The sequence below is a fragment of the Mustela lutreola genome, chromosome X (genome assembly GCF_030435805.1).
Source record: "Mustela lutreola isolate mMusLut2 chromosome X, mMusLut2.pri, whole genome shotgun sequence".
In the NCBI taxonomy this organism is placed as follows: domain Eukaryota; kingdom Metazoa; phylum Chordata; class Mammalia; order Carnivora; family Mustelidae; genus Mustela; species Mustela lutreola.
In genome coordinates this window covers 95,513,551-95,539,487 of record NC_081308.1, presented here as the reverse complement: position 1 = coordinate 95,539,487, position 25,937 = coordinate 95,513,551, and the positions used below count along the sequence as shown (strand labels likewise).

The window sequence follows — 25,937 nt, the reverse complement described above, 5'->3', positions numbered from 1 at the left end:
CTTATCTATTTTTCTATGAGTTTTGTTTTCTTGATAATTTGCACCCTGTGTGAAGTGATGTCCCATTATAGTTTTGATTTGCATTTCTCAGATGGACAATAATGCTGAACATCTTTCTATGTGCTTATGGGACTTTGTACATCTTTTTTTTTTTTTTTTTTGGAAAAAAAATGTCTATTTAGATCTGAGACTTCCAATTCCATTCTTCCCTTTCAAAATTGTTTTGGCTATTCAGGGCCACTTACACTTCCATATATATTTTAGAATAAGCTTGCAATTTCTGTAAAGAAGCCTTCTGGGATTTTGCTAAGGACTGCATTTGCATTGCATTTATACATCAGTTTAGGGAATATTGCCATCATATTATTAAATAGCACTTAATTTATCATAATGAGCACAGGACATATATTAATTTTTAGATAAAAGTAACACTAATATTATTTATTTACAATATGGTACACTACCCCCTTTGAAGGTCCCCTCTCTCAATGAGAACCCCATATCTCCTTATTGTATTGCTTCTAGTTGGTCCATTAGAAAAGGAAATTAGAACTGGGCCATATCAAAAAAGGGTAGCTCCAATCCTAAGGATTCTTGGTTTTGCAGACTCATTTTTCATGCAGTCTCAAGCTGGACCAGAGTAGAGTAAAACTATCTTTGATTAGGAAGATACTGTTCACCCAGTCTTACACCCTGCATTTCTTCACAACATGGTCTCAATCAATCCTCATAAAAACATTTTACAGGGGTATAACTATTTCAGTTTAATAGATAAAGAAGTGGAATCCTGGGGGTTTCACAGAATTGGATCAAACTCACAGGACAGTTAGGTGTCAGAAGTGGGATTGGAATCAAAGTTGTCATAACTTCGAAGCCTTTGATATGCTCACTGCTCTCATGACCCCAGACCACCAACAGTAAGAAAGCATCTGTCCAAATACTTTTCTAACCCTGCTGCCCAGAGCTGGAACAGGGTTTCTTCTTTCTCTGGACTCTCTTGGAATATTGAGTTGTTGCCAGATGCTCTTTAGAGATGTTGAGAGTCACAAGAAAAGTTCATAGTCTGTGCCAGGGTCCTCATCCAAGTTGACCTGGTCCCTGGCACACTCCATCTTTCTGCAGGAGCTCTACCCAGAGAAGGGCATTACTTATTATTCAGGACTGAACTTATTACCCAGCAACCTTCCTACTTTGGGATTTCTGCACAGACCTTCTCATCTGGTAAATCATTTAGGATGAAGCTCTCAGTGATAATTGTGTAAGAAGATTTTAAATTGTGTAAAAACATTTTACTACCTAGTAGAATATTTCTGTGTTTATGTAGTTTATGTAGACCACTACAGAGTTATTTCCCCAAAATTCTGAACATATCAAACCCATCCAGAAGGCTCATGCCTTCTCAGAGCATCAAAATAAGGGGAGAGTCAGCTTACTTTTGGGGAGGAAGGTTAACCTGCAGCAACAAGAAGGATAAATCCAAACACTGTGGAATGGGGAACTGTATGATTCCCCTGAATGATGCCCACTGTAAAAATGTCTTCCCTTCTTCCTAATCAATTTCTGAGTTCTCAGACACAGAACTAATGACATTCTCGGGCTTATATACGCTTCCTATGGGATTATAGCAAGGAAGAGTTTACTTACAGTCACAAACTATACCAATGCTCTTAGCCATTTTTTTTTTTACTTCCTAGTGGCTTAGGGATCAATAATATTGATGTCTTGATGTGAATTTCATATGTGGTTCTCATATCTCTCCAGGGATTTTTGATCCAAGATCATGGTTTCTGTTCAGGAAGTATTAGACAAGCTCTTGAACTTTTTTTAAATAAATGATTTTATTTATATATTTGAGAGAAAGAGAGAGGGAATGACTGCGGGATAGGGGCAGTAAAGGGAAAATCAGACTCCCCACTGAGCAGGGAGCCCAATGCAGGGTTCAATCCCAGGACTGTGGGATCATGACCCAAGCTGAAGAAGGATGTTTAACCAATGAGCCACCCAGGTGCCCTGACAAGCTCTTGAACTTTGAATAAGGATCCACATAAAGGGGTTACCCTGAAGAGCAAGAGTTCCATCCTGATGATGGCAGAGAGTCCATGGAAAGGATTTAAAATGGGTTATGACCTAGTCAGATTTACTTGTTAGGAAAAAACCTTTTAGCCACAACATGAATTAGAAGAATGCCAAGAGTGGAAGCTGACTGACCAGTTCCTAAGGGCTTCATTATTTATTTTCCTGGATTGTTGCAATAGTTCCCAGAGGTTGTGAGGGTAAAAAGTAAGGGAGAGTTTAGAATATACTTAACAGAAAGAATCAAGAGAACTTCATAACTGAGAAAAATAGCAGGGATAAATAAGAAGAGGAGAAATTTAAGGATGATGCCTAGGTTTCTGACATGGGTGGTGATGAGAAAGAGAAGGTAAGGAGAGGATCTGACATGATGAATATGTGATAATGCATTCAATTTGATGCACATTGAGTATCGAATGCTTTTGGGACAAATCAGTACAGATTTCAAGTAGGCAGATGGATTTATTATTAGGGTATGAAGTTAAGAGGAGACATATGGATTAGAGATAATTATTTGGGAGTTATGGTATAGGTGAGAGCTGGAGACATGGGTGTGAATTTTTTTTAAAAGATTTTATTTATTTAGGGACACCTGGGTGGCTGAGTGGGTTACGCCTCTGCCTTCAGCTCAGGTCATGATCTCAGGGTCCTGGGATTGAGCCCCGCATCGGGCTCTCTGTTCAACAGGGAGCCTGCTTCCCCCTCTCTCTCTGCCTACCTCTCTGCCTACTTGTGCTCTCTCTCTGCCCAATAAATAAACAAAAAATTTTTAAAAATATATTTTATTTATTTATTTGACAGAGAGAGAGAGAGAGAGATCACAAGTAGGCAGAGAGGCGGGCGGGAAGCAGGCTCTCTGCTCAGAGAGCCTGATCCTGATGTAGGGCACCATCCCAGAACCTGGGATCACGACCTGAGCCGAAGGCAGAGGCTTTAACCCACTGAGCCAGCCAGGCGCCCTATGGGTGTGAATTTTAAAAGACCATGAAAGGGGCACCTGGGTGGCTCAGTGGGTTAAGCCTCTGCCCTTGGCTCAGGTGATGATCTCAGGGTCCTGGGATCGAGCCCCACATCGGGCTCTGCTTGGTGGGGAACCTGCTTCCCCCTTCCTCTCTGCCTGCTGCTCTGCCTACTTGTGATCTCTCTCTCTTTCAAATACATAAATAAAGTTTTAAAAAAAGAAAAGACCATGAAGGAATCCTGGGGGACACATACATGTAAAAATGGCTAAAAAGAGGATTCTGGAAAAGGAACTGGAAATTTCGCAAACAGGTGAGAGAATGATGAGTAGAGAGCAGTTACAGAACCAAGAAAAGATAAGAGTTCCAAGAAGAGAGGAACAGCCAGCCACATGGGTGGCTCAAGTCAGTTGAGCCTCCAACTCTTTGCTTTGGCACAGGTCATGATCTCAGGATACCATAATCAAGCCCCATGTTGGGCTCTGCACACAGACAGAGTCTGCTTGTCCCTTTCCCTCCCCCTCAGCTCCTCCTCTGACTCACAGACACACGTGCACATGTTCTCATTCTCTCTCAAATAAATAAATAAAATCTTAAAAAAAAAGAAGAAAGGAAAAGCCAACATTCGCTGAGTCAACTGAAGTTTCTTCAGTGCCTATTCTGTGCCTGGAGATGTTTCAAGGAATCAAAAAAAGGATACTTGCCCCGGTGGAGTTTACATTCAACTGGGAAGAATTAGACAATGGACAAAATAAACAAACAAGTGGTAAAGTGTGAAAGAATTTGATTGATATTAAGGAAGAAAGGACTAGAGAAAGCATATCAGGAGTTCTGGTCAGGGAAGTGTGGTTGAAATGGGTTAATCAGGGTAGGCGTCATTGAAAAAGAAATATTTGAGAAAATACTTGAAGGAAGTGAGACGTGAGACACGTGGATATCTGAAGGAAGAGTTTTTCAGTTCGAGAGCAGCCATCACAGAGACTCTGCTTGAAATATTTGTGGAATAGTGAGAAACCACTGTGTGTGGAGCTGAATGAGTGAAGGAGAGAATAGGATGGGATAAAAAGGTAAGAGGGTGGTCCACGCCCTGAAAGTAATTAGAAGGATCTTGTCTCTAAGAGGAATGTGGAGCCATTAGAAAGTGTTGATTTATGTTGAATCTCATGTCAAGACTCTAGTTAGGCATGCAAGAGGGTAGAAACAAAAAGACTGGTTGAGAGGCTATTGCAACAATCCAAGAAAGAGATAAAGATGACTTGAATCTGATTGGTAGCAATGAAATTAGTGGGAAGTGATCTGATTTTGTATACATACATACACACACACATGCTCACTCACAGTCATGTAGTTTCTTTTTTTTTTTTATAGAAAGAGAGAGATAGTAGGGGGAGGGGCAGAGGGGGAAAGAGAGAGAGAAAGAGAGAATCTTAAGCAGGCTCCATGCCCAGTGCAGAGCCAGACTTGGGGCTCGACCTCATGACCTCATGACCCTGAGATCATGACTTGAAACAAAATCAAGAGACAGACACTTAACAGACTGAGCCATCCAGGCGCCCCAATGTAGTTTCTTTTTAATCAGCTTCATTGAAGTATAATTTAGACACAATAAAATTGCCTGATTTTAATTGCACAATTCAATTACGGGTCAACCATGTCTTAGATGGGTGCTATAATGTCTCCTGCTAAAATAAGTTTAAATAGCTGGGTTTTCCCCAAGAGTACTGTCCTAAGGTTTTAAGAGTATTACACAAACTCTTTGGCAATATAAGAAGGGACTTGGTAATTATAAAAACAAAAACTGGTTATTTCAGCCAAAGATGGATGAGGGCTTGAAATACAAATGTCAGGCATGGGCTTGCTTTGCACAGCACAAAACTTCAGCAATACAGAGAGCATAACTGGCTGCTATACCCAGATACAAGCTACTGGTGTTAGTGAGCAAAGATGTCTTGCTTTTGGATATAGATTGGAGAAAAATTGGAATGCATAGTCACTGTCTGCACACTTCAACTAGAACCTGCTCAATCCTATCCTCCACAGGACCAGAAGGTCTCTCATAAAGGCTACGGTGTTATGGAAGAAACATTTCTCTGCGTTTGAATGGCCAACGAAAATTCACTCGGAGTAGTGGCTCCTATTGAAGGTTTTCTGGTTGGCCAGAATTTGTTTTGAAGGCTAATGTTAAGAGCTACCATTTATTGAGCACCTGCTCTATGACCAAATAAACATTTTGATAAGTTAACTTTTTTATTCTTCACCACTTTGTGATGTATTTTTGTCTTCTTTAAAAAAACATGTATTTATTTATCTGAGGTGGGGGGCAGGGTGCAGATAGAATCCCAAGCTGACGCCCCACTGAGTGAGACTCCAAAGCAGGGCTTAATTTCAGGACCCTGAGATCATGGCCTGAGTCAAAATCAAGAGTCAGTCATTGAACTGACTGAGCCACACAAGTACCCTTATTTTTGTCCTCTTTTCATAATTGAACTTAATGCTTAGAGAGAAGTGAAATATAGTTCTAGCTCTGAAACCTAATCCCCTATGAGCCTAAGGGGGATCCATCATTTAAAAGATTCACATGACTTAACAGCACATGACTGATTTCTTGCTGAGGCAAGAGCAAGAGAGGTGGTGGGAGCCAGGATGGAACTTTTTGGGTACAGGGTTATGATTCTACTAAGAATGATGATTTTACTCTCATTATTTTATTTTTGGTGGGAAAACCTGCTGCCCAGAGACTTCTTCTATGGGGGCAGGAAGTAGGAGGTCTGAAGATTTAGGAAGCTGATATAATATGTAGCTAGATTGAAATGGGAACTATTAAAAGCACAACTTGGTATCCCAAGTCATTTTGCAGCAAACTTGAATGGAACCAGCACCAACGCAATGTTAGGGAGTGATGACGGGAGCTTCATGAAGGGGCTCTGAGTGGTGCTGAGGAATGGGGGCAGTGCTGGTGAGCCCAAAATGACTACCCTGTCTATGGACAGGGAGACAAATGGGGTAAACCTATCAGAGAGGGCCACCATGTATACTCTAGTCAATAGGTAATTAAGGGAAAGTCCCTGGACCTGTGTCCATATGTTGGCAGACAGAAGTAAATATCATCTTGGGCAGGGCTTATTCTTTTACTCGATAGACACTTAGAGGCTGAAAAGCCGAACCTGTACTTGGCCTGGATCCTACAGCTGTCTCAGGGGTAACCAAGTACCATGAGGTTGACAAGGTACCAACCAGGAATCCTGGTTGACTAGGAGCAACAGGATTTGGAAGTTATTCATTACAAGGTGGTGGGGGGGGCAGGGCAGAAGGCTCCTTCAATTGTGATGCCCAAATGGTGAAGGAAAAGTTGGTGGTAAACCCGAGGATCTGAGAAAGTGAGGAAAACTGAAATGTGTCTATGCCATCTTAATAAATCATTAAGCCTATGACCATGTGCCGAGCCTTGCTTTTACCATCAGAGGAATAGTGATTCCTGAAAGGTCTAGTACAACCGACATTGTGCCTCGCATAGTGTAGATATTAGTGCAGATGACATCAAACCTAAGGTTTCTTTAATAACTTATAAAAAGCTATCGTTGAGATACCATTTGATGGAGGGCCTAAGGTAGGTGTTAATAACGCTCACACTTATACAGATAATGAGTTAGGAAAGATCACAGGAATGTACCATGGAGCTAAAAAAAAAGGGGTTTCATTGACCCTGGAATCGATGCTTTTGCTACTCCTATGAACACTAATAAAAGGGGAATGTTCTAGATTACAGAACCAGAGGCTAACTCTGGTATCCATCCACATGCCTATGACATTGGTAAACACATGAGTCCAAGTAGAATCCATGTAACTCTGCCATGGGAGAGGCATCATTCACAGAATTGAAAAATTCATAAACATAGCTTCTGGCATGAACCTCTTGAGACTGTCTTCTAATTTGGGAAACCAAAGCTTTTACTGTTCAGGATTTGGCAATATGGGTCTGCACACTATGCTGTATTTATATTGTTTTGATGTTCGATGGGTTAGTGTTGGTAAGACTGGTGGTCACACACAGGATCCAGATAGTATTTATCCAAGAGGGTTAGAAGACTCCAAATTATAAACGAACAAGATTGGACAAGATCATTTTTTCCAGTCAGGTACTATGAAAGAAATATCCTGAAAGCAGATTATGACATATGCACTTTTGCTTCAGGTAAAAAAATTACCAAACACGACACACCTAATATCAGAAAAGAAACATTGCTGAAGGCAGCAATGGACCAGTAACACTGGGGATAAAAATCTTCCTGAATGGGAACAGTTCAGTAATTCCGGCTCTCTACTTGAATGCTAGGGGAGTGACTGTATCATTTTAAGTGATTAAAAATTTTTTTGAATTATGTCATACAACCACTTAAACATGAATGGGATTTTAACTGCCATTGCTAATGTCTGCTCAAAAATTTAGAAAAAGGATGTGGAAAGTGCAGTGGAGTTAATCATTTGTGCCCTATTGCAGGGTTTCAGGACACAATGTCAAGAGCCTTTTTCTGTACTGTAGCATGGTAAGAACATGGCACCCCCTCCTGTATTTTAAAGTACAGCAATTCAGTTTTGTCTGCTGTAAAGTTAAAAGTTGTTTCTTGTCAAGTATTTTATTCTCATGTGACACCATAGGCTGATGAGCCAACTGACACCCTATGGGGAAGAACTCATAAGCAATGACAGTTGAGTTCCCAGCATTCCCAGTGAGGCCTCAGAAGTACCTAGAAGAGAGAGTGGGCAGTCTTACTACCCAAATTGAAATGAAGTTGGGGAGCAACTTCTTGATACCAAAGCGATTGATAGCTGGTGGTGGAGGTGGGTTAGGGTACAATATCCCTCCCACATCCTACCTCCTTGCCATGACCTCTGAAATGTGACGATGGAGGTATCATGTAGTCCATTGTTTTTCTTATTGGAAATTTTATCAAGATCATCGAAGAGCCACATGCAGTTGTAAGAACTAACATAGAGAGATCCTGTGCACATTTTATCCATCTCTCCCGCTAATGGTAGCAGAGTCTGTTACTTTTAACTTTGTGGGAATGTATATCCTTTGGAAGGATATACAAGTAAGACGAGACTCCTCTAGTTAAAACATTCACTCCAAGCTGAGCCACTTGGGAGAACACAGGAACTTACAAGCGCGATTCCAAGTAAAAACCATGTTCTGAGCTATTCCATGGGACACCCTATGGAACCCCCCTGAGTTACTTAGTGGCAGAATCCACAGGATGTTTCCTGCTTGGCTTATGAAGGCTGGGCATTTCCCCATGAGCTTGTAAAGCAGCCAGTGCCAAGGGTGTGGGCAGGATGGTGAAAGAACAGAGAAGCACCAGTTTGTTGATGTTTGTCATTTTTATTTGCAATACTTTAGGTCCAAGTTTCAAACTGCAATATTTTTACACTCAAGACACAGTCATGCACAATCCATATTTCAATTTTCTATTGCTTCAACCACAATTTAAAATAACGATATTGGAAACAAAAGTCCTTAAAAAAAGTCAGAAGCTGAGGTCAGAAGGATGGGACCACACCATCAGCAGGTCTACAAAAGAAATAACTTTCTGAAAAAAATCAAACAAACAAAAAGACCATAAATACCTTTAATTCAAAGTTACAGAAGAATTTCACTACACATGGGTTTACAGGGAACACATTTGAACAAAAGTAATACACAACCAAATGAGATACAACTCTGATAAAAAATGAAAATATAGATCCTCCTCAACTTGTTTTGTCTGGATATCATGAATATAATCCCAGTAGACATCAGTTCCCTGTGATCAGACTCCTCCCAGCTGATGCCCCGAGATTTAAAACTCAACCCACACTAATGGTTATAGGATTCTGTGAAAGGTCTTATCATCACTAATGAATATAGTATATGCGGGTCCATAAAGCACACCACACACAAGCACACACACTGAACTTGAATTTCGCACTCAGGGCTGGTTGGCACTCTGCTAGCAGGCATGGCATTGGGACTAACTGACTTCCAGTGTACCCTCTCTCCAGCAATGTAGTCCTACAACTGGCCGATCACCATGGAGTTGTCATCAGAAACGCTATCTTTGGTTCCCAACAAGTGGATTTGTCAACACTCCTCAATGCTAATAACATGCACTTCTATTTTCATTTCTTTCTCTGCAACCTGCAAGTGCTTATGTTCGCTCTCAATAGTCCCAGCCGTTTAAATGCATGAGTTCTGCCATCTTGTGCCATTCACAAAGTAAAGTCTACAAAGCCCAGCATCACTTCATAGGAAAAGAGAGGCCCAAACATAGTTTCGTTCTAGCAAGTGTGACAGTGTATTTCTGTTCTAGTAGCAAATACTGGCCACAGTTTAATGAAAACCAGACTACATACAGAGCATATGGAAAATAGAAACTGGGAACACACCACAGAAAAAAGACATTAAAACAACAACAAAACAAAAGAACTGTGAGGATTGGGAAGGCTGCCACAAGTTTTATCAACATTCCCTAGTGTTATGTTCATTTACTTGAGGGTTATTTCCACCCCCCTCATCATCTTACATGTTTCTATTATTTAGCGGCAACACAAGAAACCCAGGCTTAAGCATGCGATATTTGCCATCCATCACTATAGCAGGCTGGATTTGCAAGGCAAGCTTCGGTACCAGAAAAGGATAGAACTTGTGGAAAGACCTCAAATGTCATCTTGCCCAATACCCTTATTTTACAGATGAAGGAACAGCTATGAAAAGTGAGCAAAAAAATAATTAAATAATAAAATTAAATAAACATATAAATATATTTCATTACTTAAAAAAAGAAATGGAAGTGACATTACAAACAAACTCAGTGTCAATTTTAGTGGAGTTCTGGTTCAGAAAAACAGCTATCCATGACATTTTGGAGGCAATTAGGATAATTTCAATATGTATCAGACATTGCAAGTTATTATGAAATTTTTATTAATTTTCTTGGGTATAGTAATAGTATTGTGATTATATAGAGAACATTCCTTGAATTCTCAAATATTTGTTGAAGGAAGATTGAAGGATGAAGTGTCATGATGTCTACCACTGAGTATCATATGTTTTAGCAAGACAATGTATCCATGTGTGGAAATAAATTGAGAAAAGTGTTTTAATGTAAAAAAAAAAAAAAAGTGAGCAACAGACCCTATATTAGAATCCAGGTCTCCTTGTTCCTAGTCTCATACTCCTTCCACTTTGTCTGCCAGCTTCTTTATAATTGTTGATTTCCTCTCAGGTACTAAACCGCGTGAACACGGTACCTCCCTCACTGCTGGTTGCAGTCACCTGATGGCAGCTTCCAAGGAAACTCTGAGAGCACTAACCAGTTTCTATCAGTTTATCCCGCAAGTCTGACTGTACTACATGGCAGGAAATGCTACTTGTAACGTAGGCTTGCACATGGAAGTATGCACATGGAGATGCTAGCTACATTCCCGCATTTGCAGATTCAGTGAGATATTGTGTAATATCAAGCAGACATCCCAATGCATGAGGAGTTGGGTAATATTCATTTGGTCAGTAAAGGGTCAGAAAAGGAGTGAGACAATTAAAGCTAACCAACAGAAAGGATTATATTGGAACCAAATCTCTTATGAAAAATTCTTTCTTAGGAAAAATATTTCCATTTCTTCCAAGGTACCATGTCTTTCCTTCCCAAGCCACATGCAAATATATGTTCAGAATTGCATGTAAAGTTCACTTGAAATCCCAGGCCTATTAGATCATCCATTTACAAATGCTGAGTTTCAGTCCTCTTGCTCTTGCTCAGAGACTGGGAGAAGCTTGTATCACTGGCCATGCCTGTGTATACCTGAATATCAACTGTAAGTAGCTCAGAAAAGGACCATGAAGATTTGAGTGGGGAAGGCAGGGATCAGAACTCCTGGAAGCATTTTTATGTTGAGGATGGTCAATGAAAAGTGGGTTCTCCAGGTATAAAGTCGGCTCTTGGGGAAAGTGAGTAACATCTGAGACCGCTATCTCATTATAAAACTCATCACCTACAATTACTTTGGTGAGTTAGAGAAAAATTCCTCTCTTGGGATAGATGGTCTCCCTCTTGCTCTTTAAAAACGACAGTAGTCACTGCTCACAACCTATAAATCAGATGACATGAAAAGCACATGGAGGCCATCTCCGGCCAAAGCTAACAGGTACTGAGGCCCAACAGACAAAGGTGGCTCAAAATATTTGTCTTCATGTTTTCACAGTTAGCTTTTAATTGCAAGTCATAACTTCTATTGAAATCAAAGGGACTTGCCCACTGGTCACTAACAGGAGAACCCTACCTGAATGATACAAGACAAGGACATGGTGGGAGCTAGGGGATACATCCTTCTCTGCTTCTAAAATTCAACCTGAAAATCTGCTAACATGAGCCAGAGGGGGGATGCCCGAACCAGATGTTTTCAAGGGGGTGAATAAAATGTCATCCCACCCAATCTACAGTAACCTAAACAGAAATCTCCTTGCCACGCCCAAGTGAAAGGCGGCCACTTTTAAAGCAGAAGGATGTGTCGGGAGTTCGAAAAGCAACATCTCCCTAGGTTCCACTTAGAGATAAGAGTCCCCTAAGAAAGCATGTGCCATACCTGAGTGTGTGCCAACCTCAGCACCCAGGCAAATATGAAGGCTATGGAATTAATTGTAACTAGCAAATATCTGTGCCCTGCATGCTCTGGGCTCTGGCCAGAAGACATCTGCTTCTGGCGTCTTCTCTATGTCTCTATAGCCCCCTTTCTGCTGTTTATTTATTATAAAGCAATATGATAACAACACCAAATGAAATTTTAAGAGGAAAAAAAATGTTTTTGCATAATTCCACCACCCTAACACAACTGATTTCAACAACCTGTGTTCCCAGTCTTTGTCCGTTATGCGCACTTAGTTTGACAAAGTTGTAATCCCTGTTTATGTTATTTAAAAGTGATCTGATAGATTCTGAGAACTGGCAGCCTCATTAGAAATAACCCACTGAGCAAAGGAATATAGTTATTTACACGATCTTTGAGCTGAGAAATAACCTTTATAGACAAACATCTCAAACTATCAAAAACAGTTATACAGAAGACAGGAAGCAATTTCATATTTCTTTTTCTTTTAGCAATGGAATGTGCTTCATAGGGGAGGGATAGATGTGGGGGATCAGGTGGTTAAAACTCAACATTGGGGGTGCAATCCACAAGCCTGAAGAAATCTGAGTAACACAATTAAAGAATAAATACTTGAGTTAAATCTTCTTACATGACTTGGCCAACCAGTAGCCAAAACGGAACATGGACACACAAATATTTACAGTGACACATAGACGAGATCAGCAAGAACGAAGTCATTACCCAGCATGGTGACTGATTTGAGGGGATTGTGTCATCCAAAAAAATCCTTGTGGGATTATGACAACGTACCGGATCCTTGCTACAACATGAATGTTCTTTCTTAAATAAATAATCTCTACTGTGCTTCTCACCCTTCCCTGACTTTCCCACTGCCCTATCCCTATCTCAGGACATTTTGGAATCAACATTCCACAAAGTGCCCTCATTATCTCTGGGCACCCTAGCAACTTTAAAGATCTGGAGAGACTCATCTGTGTCAAGATGAGCTTAAAAAAAAAATCCAGAGAAAGGGAATAAACGATTAACCACCTGGAGTCCAAGTTGTTCAAGTGTACCCAATATGAATCCTTCACCACCATTTTGGCAGGAGAAACAGCTTCTCACTAATACTTATTAGAAATATACAAAACTCTCCAACATGGGGGAGGGGCTTTAGAAGCTGTTCTCATTTAAAAATTACATAGATACAAATCTTTAAGGATAAATCCTACTGCACTATATTACCATAGAATCTTGGTACAATGGGGATATGGTGAAGAAGTCTCTGGCTCCTCATTGTTAATATGCAAAACTGAAGGCATCAAAGAGCAACCATTTTTCTGGAACACTGCTCCAGGTCTCTCCCTGCCAAAAAGGCCTTTTTGACATAAGGGTCACTAATCAAAAACTAGGTTCTCCTGACAAGCTTTGTGGTTATCTCCACTGGCAAGGTGGAGTTAGTGTACTGAATTCTATTCACACCCCAGGTATTATTTCATCGAATTCCCTGGCACTAGGAATGAAACATTAAAAAAATATTTAACTTTAAATGAAATAAAAACTAAGGCCTCTCTCTCTCTCTCTCTCTCATTAGAACAGTGAGGCATTAAAAATTTCAGGCCCAACTACCTTTTTGCAAAGTAGAACACAGCATGCTTCAAATGAATGTTGCCATTTAATTTTTTTTCCCATCTGTTTTCTTTCACTGTGGATGTTTTCTGGGGGGGGGGGGGTCAAGTTCCTCTCAACTTTTATCATCAAAAAAAAGAAAATAGGAAATCCACCAGTGGTGCCATTTCCTAAACATAAACACGTGTACTGTATGGTTAGCAGAAACTCTTTAAAGAAACTGCTTGCATTTTAAGGAATGGATGGATGGTTAGATGGACAGATGTACCTTAGCAGAGAAGAAGAGAGGCCCAGGCCATTGATCTCTTTCTCTCTCTTGCTGAATGTAGATATGTTCTTATTCAGATTCTTGTATGTTACAAATCAAGAAGCCTTCTATCGCATCAACTGTCAGCTTCTCCAAGGCTTAGAGAGGCTACTTTGCAGAATTTACAAAAGTGAAAATACATTTAAAGAGAAGCTTATCCTTTTTCTATGCAGCCACCCTCCAGATATTTTTCTGCTCTCAGAAGATTCAGGAAGTGCCAACCATTAGATTTTTAATAAGTATATACATGGTTGGACTGCTACTTCTTGAGATCTATGAGTACAAACCCTAATTATTTTTTACTGGAGAATTTCCAGATCTGTCTGAACATGTTTTTGAAATTCAAAAGCTCAGAGGATGATGGCTGACCATGCTATATCCTGAAATAGAAATCAGTGAGACAGAGGGAAAATGGGAGCAAATACTTGGAGCCAAATGTTGACTGGGATATAGTTTTCACAGACCTCTCATTCCTGACAGGGCCGAATACTTACAAAATCTCTGTTCTCCAGGTCTTTTAAGATATTTAAAAAATGTTATAACATGTCACATGATTCTGATCATAAGCAAATGTTGGCTAATGGGTCTATGTCTTCCTAATGTGCCTATTTGACAATGCCTATGTCCCACAAGCACAAGAGAGGACTAAATTAGGTCTCTTGATTTTTGTTTCTTTCTGTCCAACAAAGATCTCAGTATTGCACACTCCTCTTGCATTCCTTTTAGTTCCCAGAGAAAGTCCCAGCTTTAAGAATGGTTTCTCCTATCAGGGTTTCCAAGGTTGAGGACCTGGACTCACCCAATAGGAAGGCCATAAGTTTTAGTGTGTCCTTTGTCAGGCATCACAAAGATGAACAAGCTGGTTTACAGAAATGATACGTCAACTATCTTAAGCATCGTCATGAAAATGTGACAGGATCTCACCATTTGAGCATTATTTGGGTGGACAGTTTTTAAAAGCCCTTCCTGAACATACATATTCCTCTCTGCTTTTGGAAAAATGCCTGAAAAGAAACCTTTTCCAATACAAATGCAGAAAAACAGGTACACAAACCAAGCCACCACTATAGAAGAAGAATAAAAAATTGCAACTCTATTAGGGGCATGGACTTCCACATGTTCACACAGTACTTGCTCTGGGGTATTTTTTGTTTGTTTGTTTCATTTTGTTTTTTGTGGGTTTTTTTTGGTTTTGTTTTTGCTTTTTGCTTTTTGCTTTCTTTTAAAAAAAAAAGTTTTGACATTTTTTTTTCTGGACATCTAATGACAATGCAAGTGAAAAACATCACATTAGGTAAGGAGTTTTGAAGGAGGTTCAAATGCAAGAGGGACTACTCTCTAACTTAAAAACGAACACGACACTATGAAGAGGGAGTGTGCATCTTTGAGAAACCCTTTTTTTCTTCAAAGTGAATGCACAAAATGAAGGGATTCACTACTGGCTCTTTCGCTTCACGGTAGAAGGGACCACTTGACGGCCACTTCGACATTGCTGCCCTGGTCGGGCTGCGATTCAGGCTTACAAATAAATTACATAATCTGAGGGAGTAGGAAAAAGGGTTATAAGAAGTTTCTATTCATTTGAAAGTTAAAGATCCCCGCCCCCCACCCCAGTTGACTGTCTTTTCTTCCATCTTTTCCTGCAGCAGAGTTTCAGTTCAGTCTTACTCAAGAGGGAGATGGTGTGGGGTAAGGCTCGCAGTCCTAGCGGCTGCTGTTCTTAATTGCTTCTTTTGCAGCGATAATCAGAGGAGTCAGGCTGGAGAGAGGCTTGGCTAATTTTAAAAATGGATGCTACAAAAGGAAAAAAAAAAAGAAGAGGAGGAATTACTGGGATCCTTTCCTCCAACAAGTATATTACTTTACATTGTCAAGCAACCCTTTTTTCACTCAGATAAATGTATCTTGAGCATCTGATTAAACATGATTTTATTAAAAACAGTGCCAGCTTTTGACCTTCAGATGTTCTTGTCATTCAGGGTCATGAAATCCTATGGCAGCTGATTGGCAGAGCCAGAAACTCAGAGTCGAGGGTCTTATGAAAAGTCCACTATGTTTGCAACCATCTCATTTGCTGATTGTCTCAAACCGAGACATTTAACTGGGGCAGCTCTCATGCTTTGGGGGCCCTTGACCCTGAAGCCAATGGCTTCTCAAATGCTAAAACCCAGAGCTGTGCTTCCACCATTTCTCTTTTGGCCCCTCTGTAGTATGTAATACAAATGAATACCCCTTCCTTTTTGGAAAAGTTTTCCTCGTTGGGAACCTGTGACATTCTACAGCTTGGTTCTCTTGCCCATGCACACTCACTGACTCCTCTCCTTCTAGCTTCTTCCCTGCTTACCCTTCCTTCTCCCACCTTCCAGAGCTCAGTGCTCATCCTGTTCTTTTTCCAACTTAATTCCTCTGAGTGCTCACTTTGATTCATGGTTTTTTTTTTTTTTAAGATTTTTATTTATTTATTTGATAGAGAGAGATCACAAGTAGGCAGAGAGGCAGGCAGAGGGAGAGGGGGAAGCAGGCTCCCCGCTGAGCGGAGAGCCCGACGTGGGGCTCGATCCCAGGACCCTGAGATCATGACCTGAGCCGAAGGCAGAGGCTTAAACCACTGAGCCACCCAGGTGCCCCATGATTCATGGTTTTGATCTCTCATCAGCTTTACAGGGATGACTCCCAAATCAATATGGTGTGACCTAATCCCTTTCCTGGAGTCTGGTCCTAGTTCTCCATTTGCCTAGTGGGTATCTCCTTCCCAAATGTCCTTCTGTCCTCTTGAAGTCAACATTTAAAAAAGGTATGTTAAAAAGGCTCCCAAACAGGGCACTCGTGTGATGTAAGCTACAGAGGCTTCGGAACCTATATTTAAATCTCTCTTCTGCTTATGACAATGGTTAGATGAGGTAAGTGACAGTTCCTTATAAGCTATACAGAGGCCAAGAAATATTAGCCATGGTAGTTATCCTTCATCATTTTTGCTTCTACTGCATGCTACCATTGGTTTGATATTCTGAAGTCACTTTTGTCTTCTTCTCCCTTAGGTTCTACATGTAATCACCTATCGAGTACCTTCTTCTCAATGCTTTCTACCATTATCTCTTGCCTTCCCTAGGTCAGCCCAAATCACTTGAACCCTTGACTACAACCATAAGTCCTTCTTGATCTTTCTGCCGCCATTTTGTCCTGTTGTTAATTCTTATTGTATTCCACCAGATTCACCTTCCTAAACAAAGCTGTTGCCAGGTCGTCCCTCAGATATGTTCAGGGTTTCCCACTGGCTACAGCCCCTCCAGTTCTATAGCCTGGTGTTCAAGACCCTCTATGGCCCTATCTCTTACAGTCTCCTGACTGCACCTCTTTGCTTTGGCTGTCTGCTTTATTTTCTGTGACCTTCAACCTTGCCTCAACCTATGCCTTAGGTCACACTATAATCCTTCCATCTGAAATCTCTTCCCTTGTTTACCTCAACCAGTTAAAGCTGCTTTGTCCTTCAAGACTAAGCAGAACTCTTCCCCATTTGTAGACACTTTCTGATCACCATCACCTATAGAAGTATTTCTCTAATCAACCATGGTCTTTATTGTAGGATTAGCCCCTGGGTTTGAAGAATCTTTAAAAAACCTTGTGTTGTTTTTTTCATATACCCAAGGACATTGTGAACTTCCAGAGAGTAGGAATCATGCCTCTAGGGTTTGTATTGTCCACTGCAGTGAGCCTTGCTCATTGAAGTTGCTCAAAAAACGTCAGTTGATGGACAGAGACTTGACTTAGGCCATACAGAAAGGCACATGAACACTCAAGACCTGTGTCTTTTCTCAGTTCTTCTAGGGAGGGCAGAGGAATGTCATGCATTCCTCTGTTTTCTAGCCCCTGAAATGGGCAGTGATAGGCTGGAGTCAGTTCTATGGACTTTGGGCAATACACAGGTTATTGTTAACATGTAAATGGAAAGAGGCAACAAACAAACTATTCAATTTAGACTCAGAATATAGTTTTGCCCATTACTTAGCTGACTGTTTCAGATCAAAGTGCTGCTGGGAAAGGAACCAACTCAATGATCTATATAACTGTGTAACTGCATTGAGAGAACCCATCTCATCACTTCTCCTTGGAACGTGTACCAGGGTGTGTCTCTGGTGGTGGGAGCGGTGAAGAGGTGGGAGTGAGGCACTCTGAAGTTCAGGTTTTTTCATTTGAGATTTGAAGCTGGCTTAAAGAGAGGATCAATGAAGGGCCATTGCAGATTTGAAATTCAAGCCCCTGGAACAGCCTGTGAAATGCTCACAGCAGAAAAGTGAAGGTGTAGCCCTTTTGATTCCTGGAACTCAGTTTATCCCAGGTGTGATTTGGGTTGGGATGGGTTATTTTTGACCTGGGGGTTGGCTTTCCATCTCTGGAGGGGTTTCAGAAGCAGTAAGAATGATTTTTTTTTCTCTTTTTTGCCTGGAACAGACTGAGCTTGGGGTTAATACCCTAAGTAACCAAATAGCTCCTTGTGTTTAACTGGATTAAGTGTTCAAAGTCACAGAGAGAATATGCAGTCTTGGAGGGTCCAGGGCTTGACACATGTTCCGAAGAATGGTCCCCAGCACTGGAGTTCTATGTGTCATCCTGGGCATGTGTTAATTTATCCATGTAAGTATATATTTTTTTCTCTAAATCAGTTTGCGGGTTTGTGCGGGGGTGAGTCAGACAATCCGGGGCTCAAATTCCAGTTTTGCCACTCGATGGCTGTGTAAGCCTCAATTTCTACATCTGTAACACTGGATAATCCCACCTACCCTACAGAGTTGTTTTCAGAATTCGAGGAGATAATGTGTGTAAGGAATTTGACACACAATTGGTACTCATGATCATCAGCTAGACGAATCCCTGAGAGCCATGAAAAGGACAAATGGTTACAGAGGCACTCACCACTGGATGGTACTCACCCAGGCAAGCAGGTGCCTGCCATTTGGCATCACAAGCAAAGGGGCTTTGACCAGTAAAGCATTAGAGTAGCAAATGCCATGGAAATAATTGCATAGTTATGTAGAGAATTACCTCCGGCCAAGAACACCTGCACACAACATCCAGGGGCACAAGTAAAGTTTAGAACAAAACAGCAACACCAGAGGTTTCATAGTTTTCTTTTTTCCTTGCAAAATAAGACTCCAGGAAGAACAAAAAAGATTTATAGATTAAACCGCCAGCTTCTCAGAAGAAGGGCAACATGCCAATCAATCATGTCTTAGACGCATGCCCCTACTTAGGTGCCTGTGGCCTAAAATCAAATGGGTACAGCCCAACTCAAACTAGACATCTCTTGGCACAGCTCTCTTACTGTCACACGCTGAGATGGAAAAGCTCAATATAATCGCTCTGTCTTTGTAATTGTCCTATTTTATTTTCACCTGCAAAAGCTCCTTGGCAGATCCTCGCCTGTCCACATCCATCTCAAGACAACGATTTAAAAAGTCACGGAACACAGCTGACAGTCTCTCGGGATTCTGGAGCTCTGGGGTTCCATTAGTGGCTATCAGATATAATGCCTACAGGAAAGAAAAAAAAGAGGAAAAAGAAAAAACAGAAAAATCCATTCAGCACACACAAATTAGGATCGTGAGTTGGCACAGAAGGTACAAATCCAGTTTCTTCCAGTTTAGACTCTGGGTCTTAAAAGTTCCATTTTAGAGAATGACACTGGCATATATTTCAAAGTGTCTATAACATTTAGAAATCATTCATTTTGGCAGTAACTGAGGTGACATTGAGGGGCCCCACCATGAAAATGTTGGAAATAAAGTTATAAGGTTGTCCTTTTGAGAGTTAAGGCAGTACAAAGCCACTTATAATGAATGAGTGATTAACCACCTAGGAAATTAAGCCTAGGGATTGCCTGTGCATCTGTGACTCTGAAGATTTGGGGAACATGGGTACACCCAATCATGTTGACCTGCGTACAACCTCCAGAGGGCATGGTGACGAAAGTGATTGTAATTTACTAAGTGTTTATCTTGTTTGAAGAATGCCGGTGAGCCGACCAGGGATGAACAGAGTACATTACAGAATTAGAGAAGCACAAAGAACCAGAGGATCGTAGGGCCTGGATGAAAAGTAACCTGTGAGACCCAAGGACTCAAGTACTTTTGTCCTGTGGCAGATGTATCCCTATAGATTAGAAGTAGATTTCTCATGAAAGTCTACCTATACTAAGAGAAAACATGAGAAAAGTTGATATTAGGAGTCTTGAAACCTGACAAGTATGCATCCTCTGTAAAAATAACCAGTTGCTAATAGATCTCTGAGATTTTTGTTCTGTAGGGCTGGCCCCTGAGAGACTAATGGACTCACTGCGTGCTGATGGAATCCAGGGTCCTTGCCTTCAGGGGCGAGAGAGGGATCCAGGTCCCTGATTAATTCACAAAGGTAAACCCATCTTTTGAAGGCTCATGATGGCCAAAATAAGATAGATACCCAAAGATGAGTAAGAGGATGCCCTGCTTTCAAAGAGCACACAATTGAGTGAGGGAGCGAGACATAAGTAGCTATAATACAGTGAGACAAGAGCTAATGGAAGGATAGAGTAAGTGTTCAATACAAGGAGGAAGCCATTTACCCTAGAGCTCAGAGGAAGCTTCACAGAGGAGGTTGGCATCTGAAAAGGGTTTTGAAGGATAAGTAAGAGTTTTCCCTACAGGTACTGCCACCAGGGTTATGTCTGCCTAGATGAACAGTGCCTTAACTGTTATGAAGCCATGCTCCCTCCTGAATTTGCCTGGGTTTTGTAGCCAATTATTCTGCCCCCTACCCCAACCCTTTTCCCCTTTGCCCACAATGGCTCCTACTATTATTATTATAAGTATTTCTATCAAAGTCCTTTCCTGGACCAGTTTTCATCAGCTGATACAGACTTGTCTCCTCCCTCCTGGGAATTTCCACAGGTGTACGTTAGAAAAGGTTAGGAAGGGCTGTTTTGTCCAGTGGCTGTCAACCTCTAGGATGAATCAGAATCATCTAGAAGGCTTGTTAAAACAAATTCCTAGGTCACCCATAGAATTTCTGAGTCTGTAAATTTGAAGAGGGGCCCAAAGGATTTGTATTCAAGCAAATTCCCTGTTAATGTGGAAGCTGCTGGTTCCAGGACCACACTTGAGAACCGGTTTAATCCACCTAGGTAATTAAAACAATGGACCAAACTAAAGGTCCTCAGAATTGCTTGCACATAGGAATCACCTGGGGAAATTTAAAAGACCCATGTGCCCAGTTTCTCACCCTAAACCAATGAAGTGGAAACCTTTGAGGATGGAAGGCAGGCATCGGTGATTTTTAAGTTCTCCAGGAGATTCCAATTCATAGCCAACATTGAGAACCACTATCCCAGGACTTGGGGCCCACTTAACCCAGAATCTCTGCATTGTAAGCTCACCAGACACAAGAGCCCCAGAATCTCATAGAGGGAGATTCTCTAATGTGGTGATGGCTGAGAACTCCAATGTCGTAGGTTTCTATAGAGTACGATGAAACTTTCTGGTTTTTCCCCCAGCACATTAAAAACAAAACAAAACAAAACAAAAAAACCCAACACATGTAAACACAGCCTCCTCCAAACCAATACCTTCTTCCTTCTACCCCTCCTTTGTGATTTTTCAATTCCTTTGCTGATGTACAGCAAATGTACAGGGTGGCTATTGGGACTTCCAAGCCAAGATATAAGTCAGTTGTGCATCTAGTCTTGACTTTAAAAAACAAAAACAAAAACAAAACCAGAACAGTATGAAATAGGAATGCATTTATAAACTGCTTTTAGGAAATCATCGATTAGGCTGAAGTCAAGTGGTGCATGATCATAGCAGATATATTACATTAAGTTCAAACAGGGTGTTTCTGTTCTTGGACGATTAGCATGCGAAGCACCTGTCCTCACAAACCATCTTTGTTTCCTTATTTAAAAGAAAATCACTTGATGTGCTTATTACATTTGTTGCCTCCTGCTGAAACTGTCTTATTTCCACTGGCCACAATTCCACCATGTTCACTGTCCTTCACTTGCTTTTTTTTTTTTTTTTCTGCTCTGTAGCTGTGCCCAGTCCTAAGCACCCACACCCACAGCCACATCCCCTTCTTTTCTCCTTCTCCACGCTCCCTGGGTCCGCCTGCATGCTTACGTGCTTTCATTTCCCTACCTTCCTTTCAGCATTGTGGCTCAATACATTCTCCTCCACGTAATCTCATTCCTCATGAGTACGCATAGTCCTCCTCACCTTTCTTCAGCTCATGCCTCATTACCTCAGGAAATGCATGCCCCTCTTTCCATTCCATTTAGGAATTTACAAATGACCTTCGTCAGAGTTGTGCAGCCTGAGTAGGGCTGGGGCCACACGGGAGCACGGGAGCAGAAAGCTCTGTGATCTGAAGGGGAATCAGCATATGGAGCCAATGCCATGAACCTCTATAGTGCTTCACAGAGAACGCATGTCCTCTTCTGAATTTCTACCAAAAGAATGACTCTGGTGTTTGCTGGGCTTGATATTTTCCCAGGGGTTCTCTCTGGGTGGAAGGATTACTTGTGACTTTAGGTTTCAAACATATTTTTTGATTTTCCAAATTTTCTACAATGGACGTGATAGCATTTATTATTATTAAAAAAAAAAAAAGCCCTCCAAAACATTACTGAAAAAATAAATGTAAGAAGCTATGCCAGCCAAACTTGACACAGAACTCCTCATCTATGTTTTTTGTCTTCCAAGGATTAAACCTGCTTTTCATCAAGTTCTACCCCTTGAGGGAAACAAAAACCCAGACGATTTTTTTTCCAGCTATTGTTTTCGTTTTAATTGCAACAGTATTATTTCCAACTAATTTCCATTGCAAAAAATCCACACTTTCAGTTATATTAGGGGCTAAACTGGCCTTTGTGGAATCGCCTGGGAATATACTCACCACGCATAATGCCGCTTCTATGGGAAAATGAACTCTGAGTTCCAAATGATTAACTGAAAAATGAACTTTTGGAACAAGGCCTGTGCGTAAGCTGGGTACTATCTTTGTAAAAAGAAAATTGCTACCCACTGCCTTGCTAATGGGAGACAAACACAGTTGTGGCTACTACAACAGTCACAGCAGAAAGGGTTTTCCTAACAAAGTCAAGTCGTACAGAAGGGAAGATTGAGGGAAAAGAGAGGCTTGAGGGATCACGTTTGGGTTTTATCTGAGTTAGGGAAAACACTCAAAGAAAATGAGCTGGCTGTTATAAGAGCTCTTTGTTGGCTACCCCTCCCCAACTGGGATCCACACATGTGGTTTTCCAACTCGACTCCCCCAAAATTCCCCTTGAGAACAGCTGAGAAGGAAAAGAGGCAGGACGGGGAGATACACTGTAAAGACATTGAGAGTCTGTGCCCCCACGTATAGGTTTCAATCTAGACAGTTTTCTTTTTTTCTCTATTTCTTTAGGCTTCCAAGCAAGGCTTTATTTGAACCTAGGGCTTGCTGCTGTTGTCCGAAAACCAGCAGTCCACAGGACATAGTAAGGATCTTGCGGCGTGGCGTGCACGGTCCTCCATGATTGGGCCCCTTGCCACCTTTGTCGCCCTCAGTGTGTGCCCTTCTTTCCTCGAACTCACCTAGGTACACACATTGGCCAAAGCTCACATACCATGCAAGGCAGTTTCACTGTCCTATTAAATCTGCCTACGACACTGGCCCCATTTCCCTGAAATGCCTGGTGAAATTCTCTTTGCCCTTTAAGCTCTAGTTCACATGGCATTTCCTCTTTAAAGGAAAGGCTTCTCCCTCTCTCCCAGACCCAGAGGGTGACCAACACCTTGGTTTTCTGGGGACTGTTCTGGGCTGTAGTAGTGAACCCAAGCAAACCAGGAGCGTGGGTAACCCTGCAGATAGAGTTAGCCATTTGTCCCCTCCTTTCAGCCACCATAGCTGTTCAGACATCCATTTTCCCATTGTATTGTAAACACCTGTTGCTTGTTCCCAGGCCTGCCTTCCTGGACTGTGAAAGAAGGAATTGTGTCATGGGTATCTCTGGATTTTATGGCTGCTAGCTCCCAAACGGATGCCCAGTAAATGTTTTTGTTGCTGAACGAAATGAGAGCCAAAATATTTGAATCAATTTCACCGAGCTGGGAATGTCCCAGACTTGGCTACACAGCGTATTATAGCTCAGAGCCTAAAGGGAACTATTAAACATATAAGAAGACACACAGGAAAAAAAACAAAACAAAACAAAACAAAAAAAGAAGATACACAGAGAATGAGCAAAGGCACCTTTTCTGAGTCGCACAGGCCTGGCACGTGGTAACTTCTGATGACCTGCCCCTCAGTGTGGCAGAAGGAAAAGAGCTCCAGGAGCAGAGTATGGAAGGGGATGGCATCAAAGGGAGGGAAAACTGGAAAAAGATGGCCACAACATGGTAATCTGTGGGGCGGGTAAACCCAGAGAGAAAGGGGAGAGAATTATGGTCTCTGGAACTTGAAACATAGTTCAGAACTGAAGTCTTCTCTGACTGATCTTGCACAGAGATAGTGCTCTTGATTAATCTTTTGCTACATCATTAAACAAGATCTGCCTGATTCCCTCAGTGAGGCAATGCAGGCCTTGTGACCTACTGACCTTTTTTGATAATGTGACAAAGTCCACCTTAGGGCCAAAAATGGTGACTTTCTTCATGGTGATATCTATGTTACCTGTAAGTTTCTGATGTTTTGGAATTTTTTTTTAAAGATATATTTATCTATTTATTTGAGAGAGAGAAAGAGCATGTGCACATGAACAGGAGGGGCAGAGGGAGATGGAGAGAGACAATCTCCAGCAGACTCCCCGTTGAGCATGGAGCCCGACACAAGGCTCGAACTCACAATCCTGAGAACATGACCTGAGCCCTAAACCAAGAGTTAGGCGCTCAACCGACTGAGCCACCCAGGCATCCCTGATGTTCTAGAATTCTTAATAACTCTAAATCTCTTGGCAATCACACACAAACATCACAATTTTCACTGACCCCTATGTGCAACTAAAATTTACCTAAGTCTTCAGAGAAAACTACCCTACCCAGTTGAAGGAATAATTCAATTGACTTTGTTGGCAATCTCCTCAGTTAAAAAAGATCAATGCTGTCATCTTAGAAGTTACCACATTTCTCCAAAGAGGACCCCAAACAAACCATATGTACCCAATAAATTTTCATTAAGGCAGTTTGCAACAGGACTAACCATTTAATTAAAAAGCTTCAGTTTGTGACTTAAGTTCATTATAACACTTTATAAAGTTTGGATTAAGATGCTAGAAAACAAACCAGAGGACTTAACATGGCAATGTGTTAGTAACCATGAGAGTCTCCGGCACTGATCTAAAGAATCAATTTACAAAGACGACGGGGTGTGGTACAAACATTTCTTTCTAAGTTCAACATTTGGGACCCAAAACACATTTTCCCATGGAAATTATGTTATGCGTGGTGAAAGGCTCCCAGCCTAGCTGACAAAAATCTAACAAAACACTCTAACTGAACTATAAGACCAAGAGGGCTTTTCATCTGTGTCTCAGTATCTCTATAAATACTATGTCCATCTAAAGTATTAAAAGGTAACATTTATTCAGTGATTCCTATCAGGTGATTTAATCCACACAACAATCCCCTGAGATAGACTTGATTATGACTCCTAATAGACAGATGAAGGGACTGAGGGCTGTGGGATTATTATAACTTGTCCAGTATCGCACAACTACCAATGAGGGAGCCAATATTTGAATCCAGGGAATATGAGCTCAGAGTCTGTGCTTTTGCCACTGCAAATACCACCTCACACTGTTCCCAGTCTCTGAGGAAAGAATTCTCCTAGCAGAGGCAGACAAGGGCTCTTCAAGAAATGAGGCATGGTCAGCAACTTCACCTCTACCTCTACAGAGGAAATGGACTCTCTTGAGGTCATTCTTCACTTGTTTGGAAATGGGGAGAAAGGGCAGGTCCCCACTTAGAAGGTTTCACACTATATTCCCCGGGGTCTATAGCCATGTTGAGAGTTTATAAGCAGCTCGTACTCTTGTTGTTGCCTAGAGCCTCCTGTTATCCTGGTTCCTTTCTCATTTTAGAATTTCCAACTACCTTTGAGTGTTTTACGAGAGTGATTTAGCAATGAGTGACTTGACAGCTTATGGCTTAGTTTACTCATGACCTGGGATTTCAGAGGTCAAAGGCCAGAGCATACTGCTGCTTCTGATGTGTTTATGGATTTCATGAAAGGTCCTGACACTTCCTTCTCTTTCTTTTCTTCCATTTCCTTCTCTCCTTCCTTTCTTCCTTGCTTTCTCTCTTCCTTCCTTATGTTTTCTTCTTTCTAAGAAGAAAGTGAAT

The 25,937-nt window shown here is 41.3% G+C and overlaps 1 protein-coding gene across 11 annotated transcripts in view; it reads right to left on the bottom strand.

Annotated features, from left to right (window-relative positions):
- Window positions 1-8,643: 8,643 nt before the first annotated feature.
- Window positions 8,644-25,937, bottom strand: part of PAK3 (p21 (RAC1) activated kinase 3) — a 256,608-nt gene continuing 239,314 nt past the window's right edge. For 9 of the 11 annotated variants that reach the window (XM_059157369.1, XM_059157364.1, XM_059157366.1 and 6 more), the window contains 3 exons: window positions 18,981-19,118; window positions 18,519-18,646; window positions 15,305-15,384 (listed from right to left, as the gene is read on the bottom strand). In XM_059157369.1, the coding sequence (XP_059013352.1) occupies window positions 18,548-18,646; window positions 18,981-19,118 (237 nt within the window). In that variant the 3' untranslated portion in view covers window positions 15,305-15,384; window positions 18,519-18,547. Of the gene's footprint in view, window positions 15,385-18,518; window positions 18,647-18,980; window positions 19,119-25,937 lie in introns of all 11 variants that reach the window. The other 2 variants (XM_059157371.1, XM_059157373.1) reach the window with 1 other exon arrangement.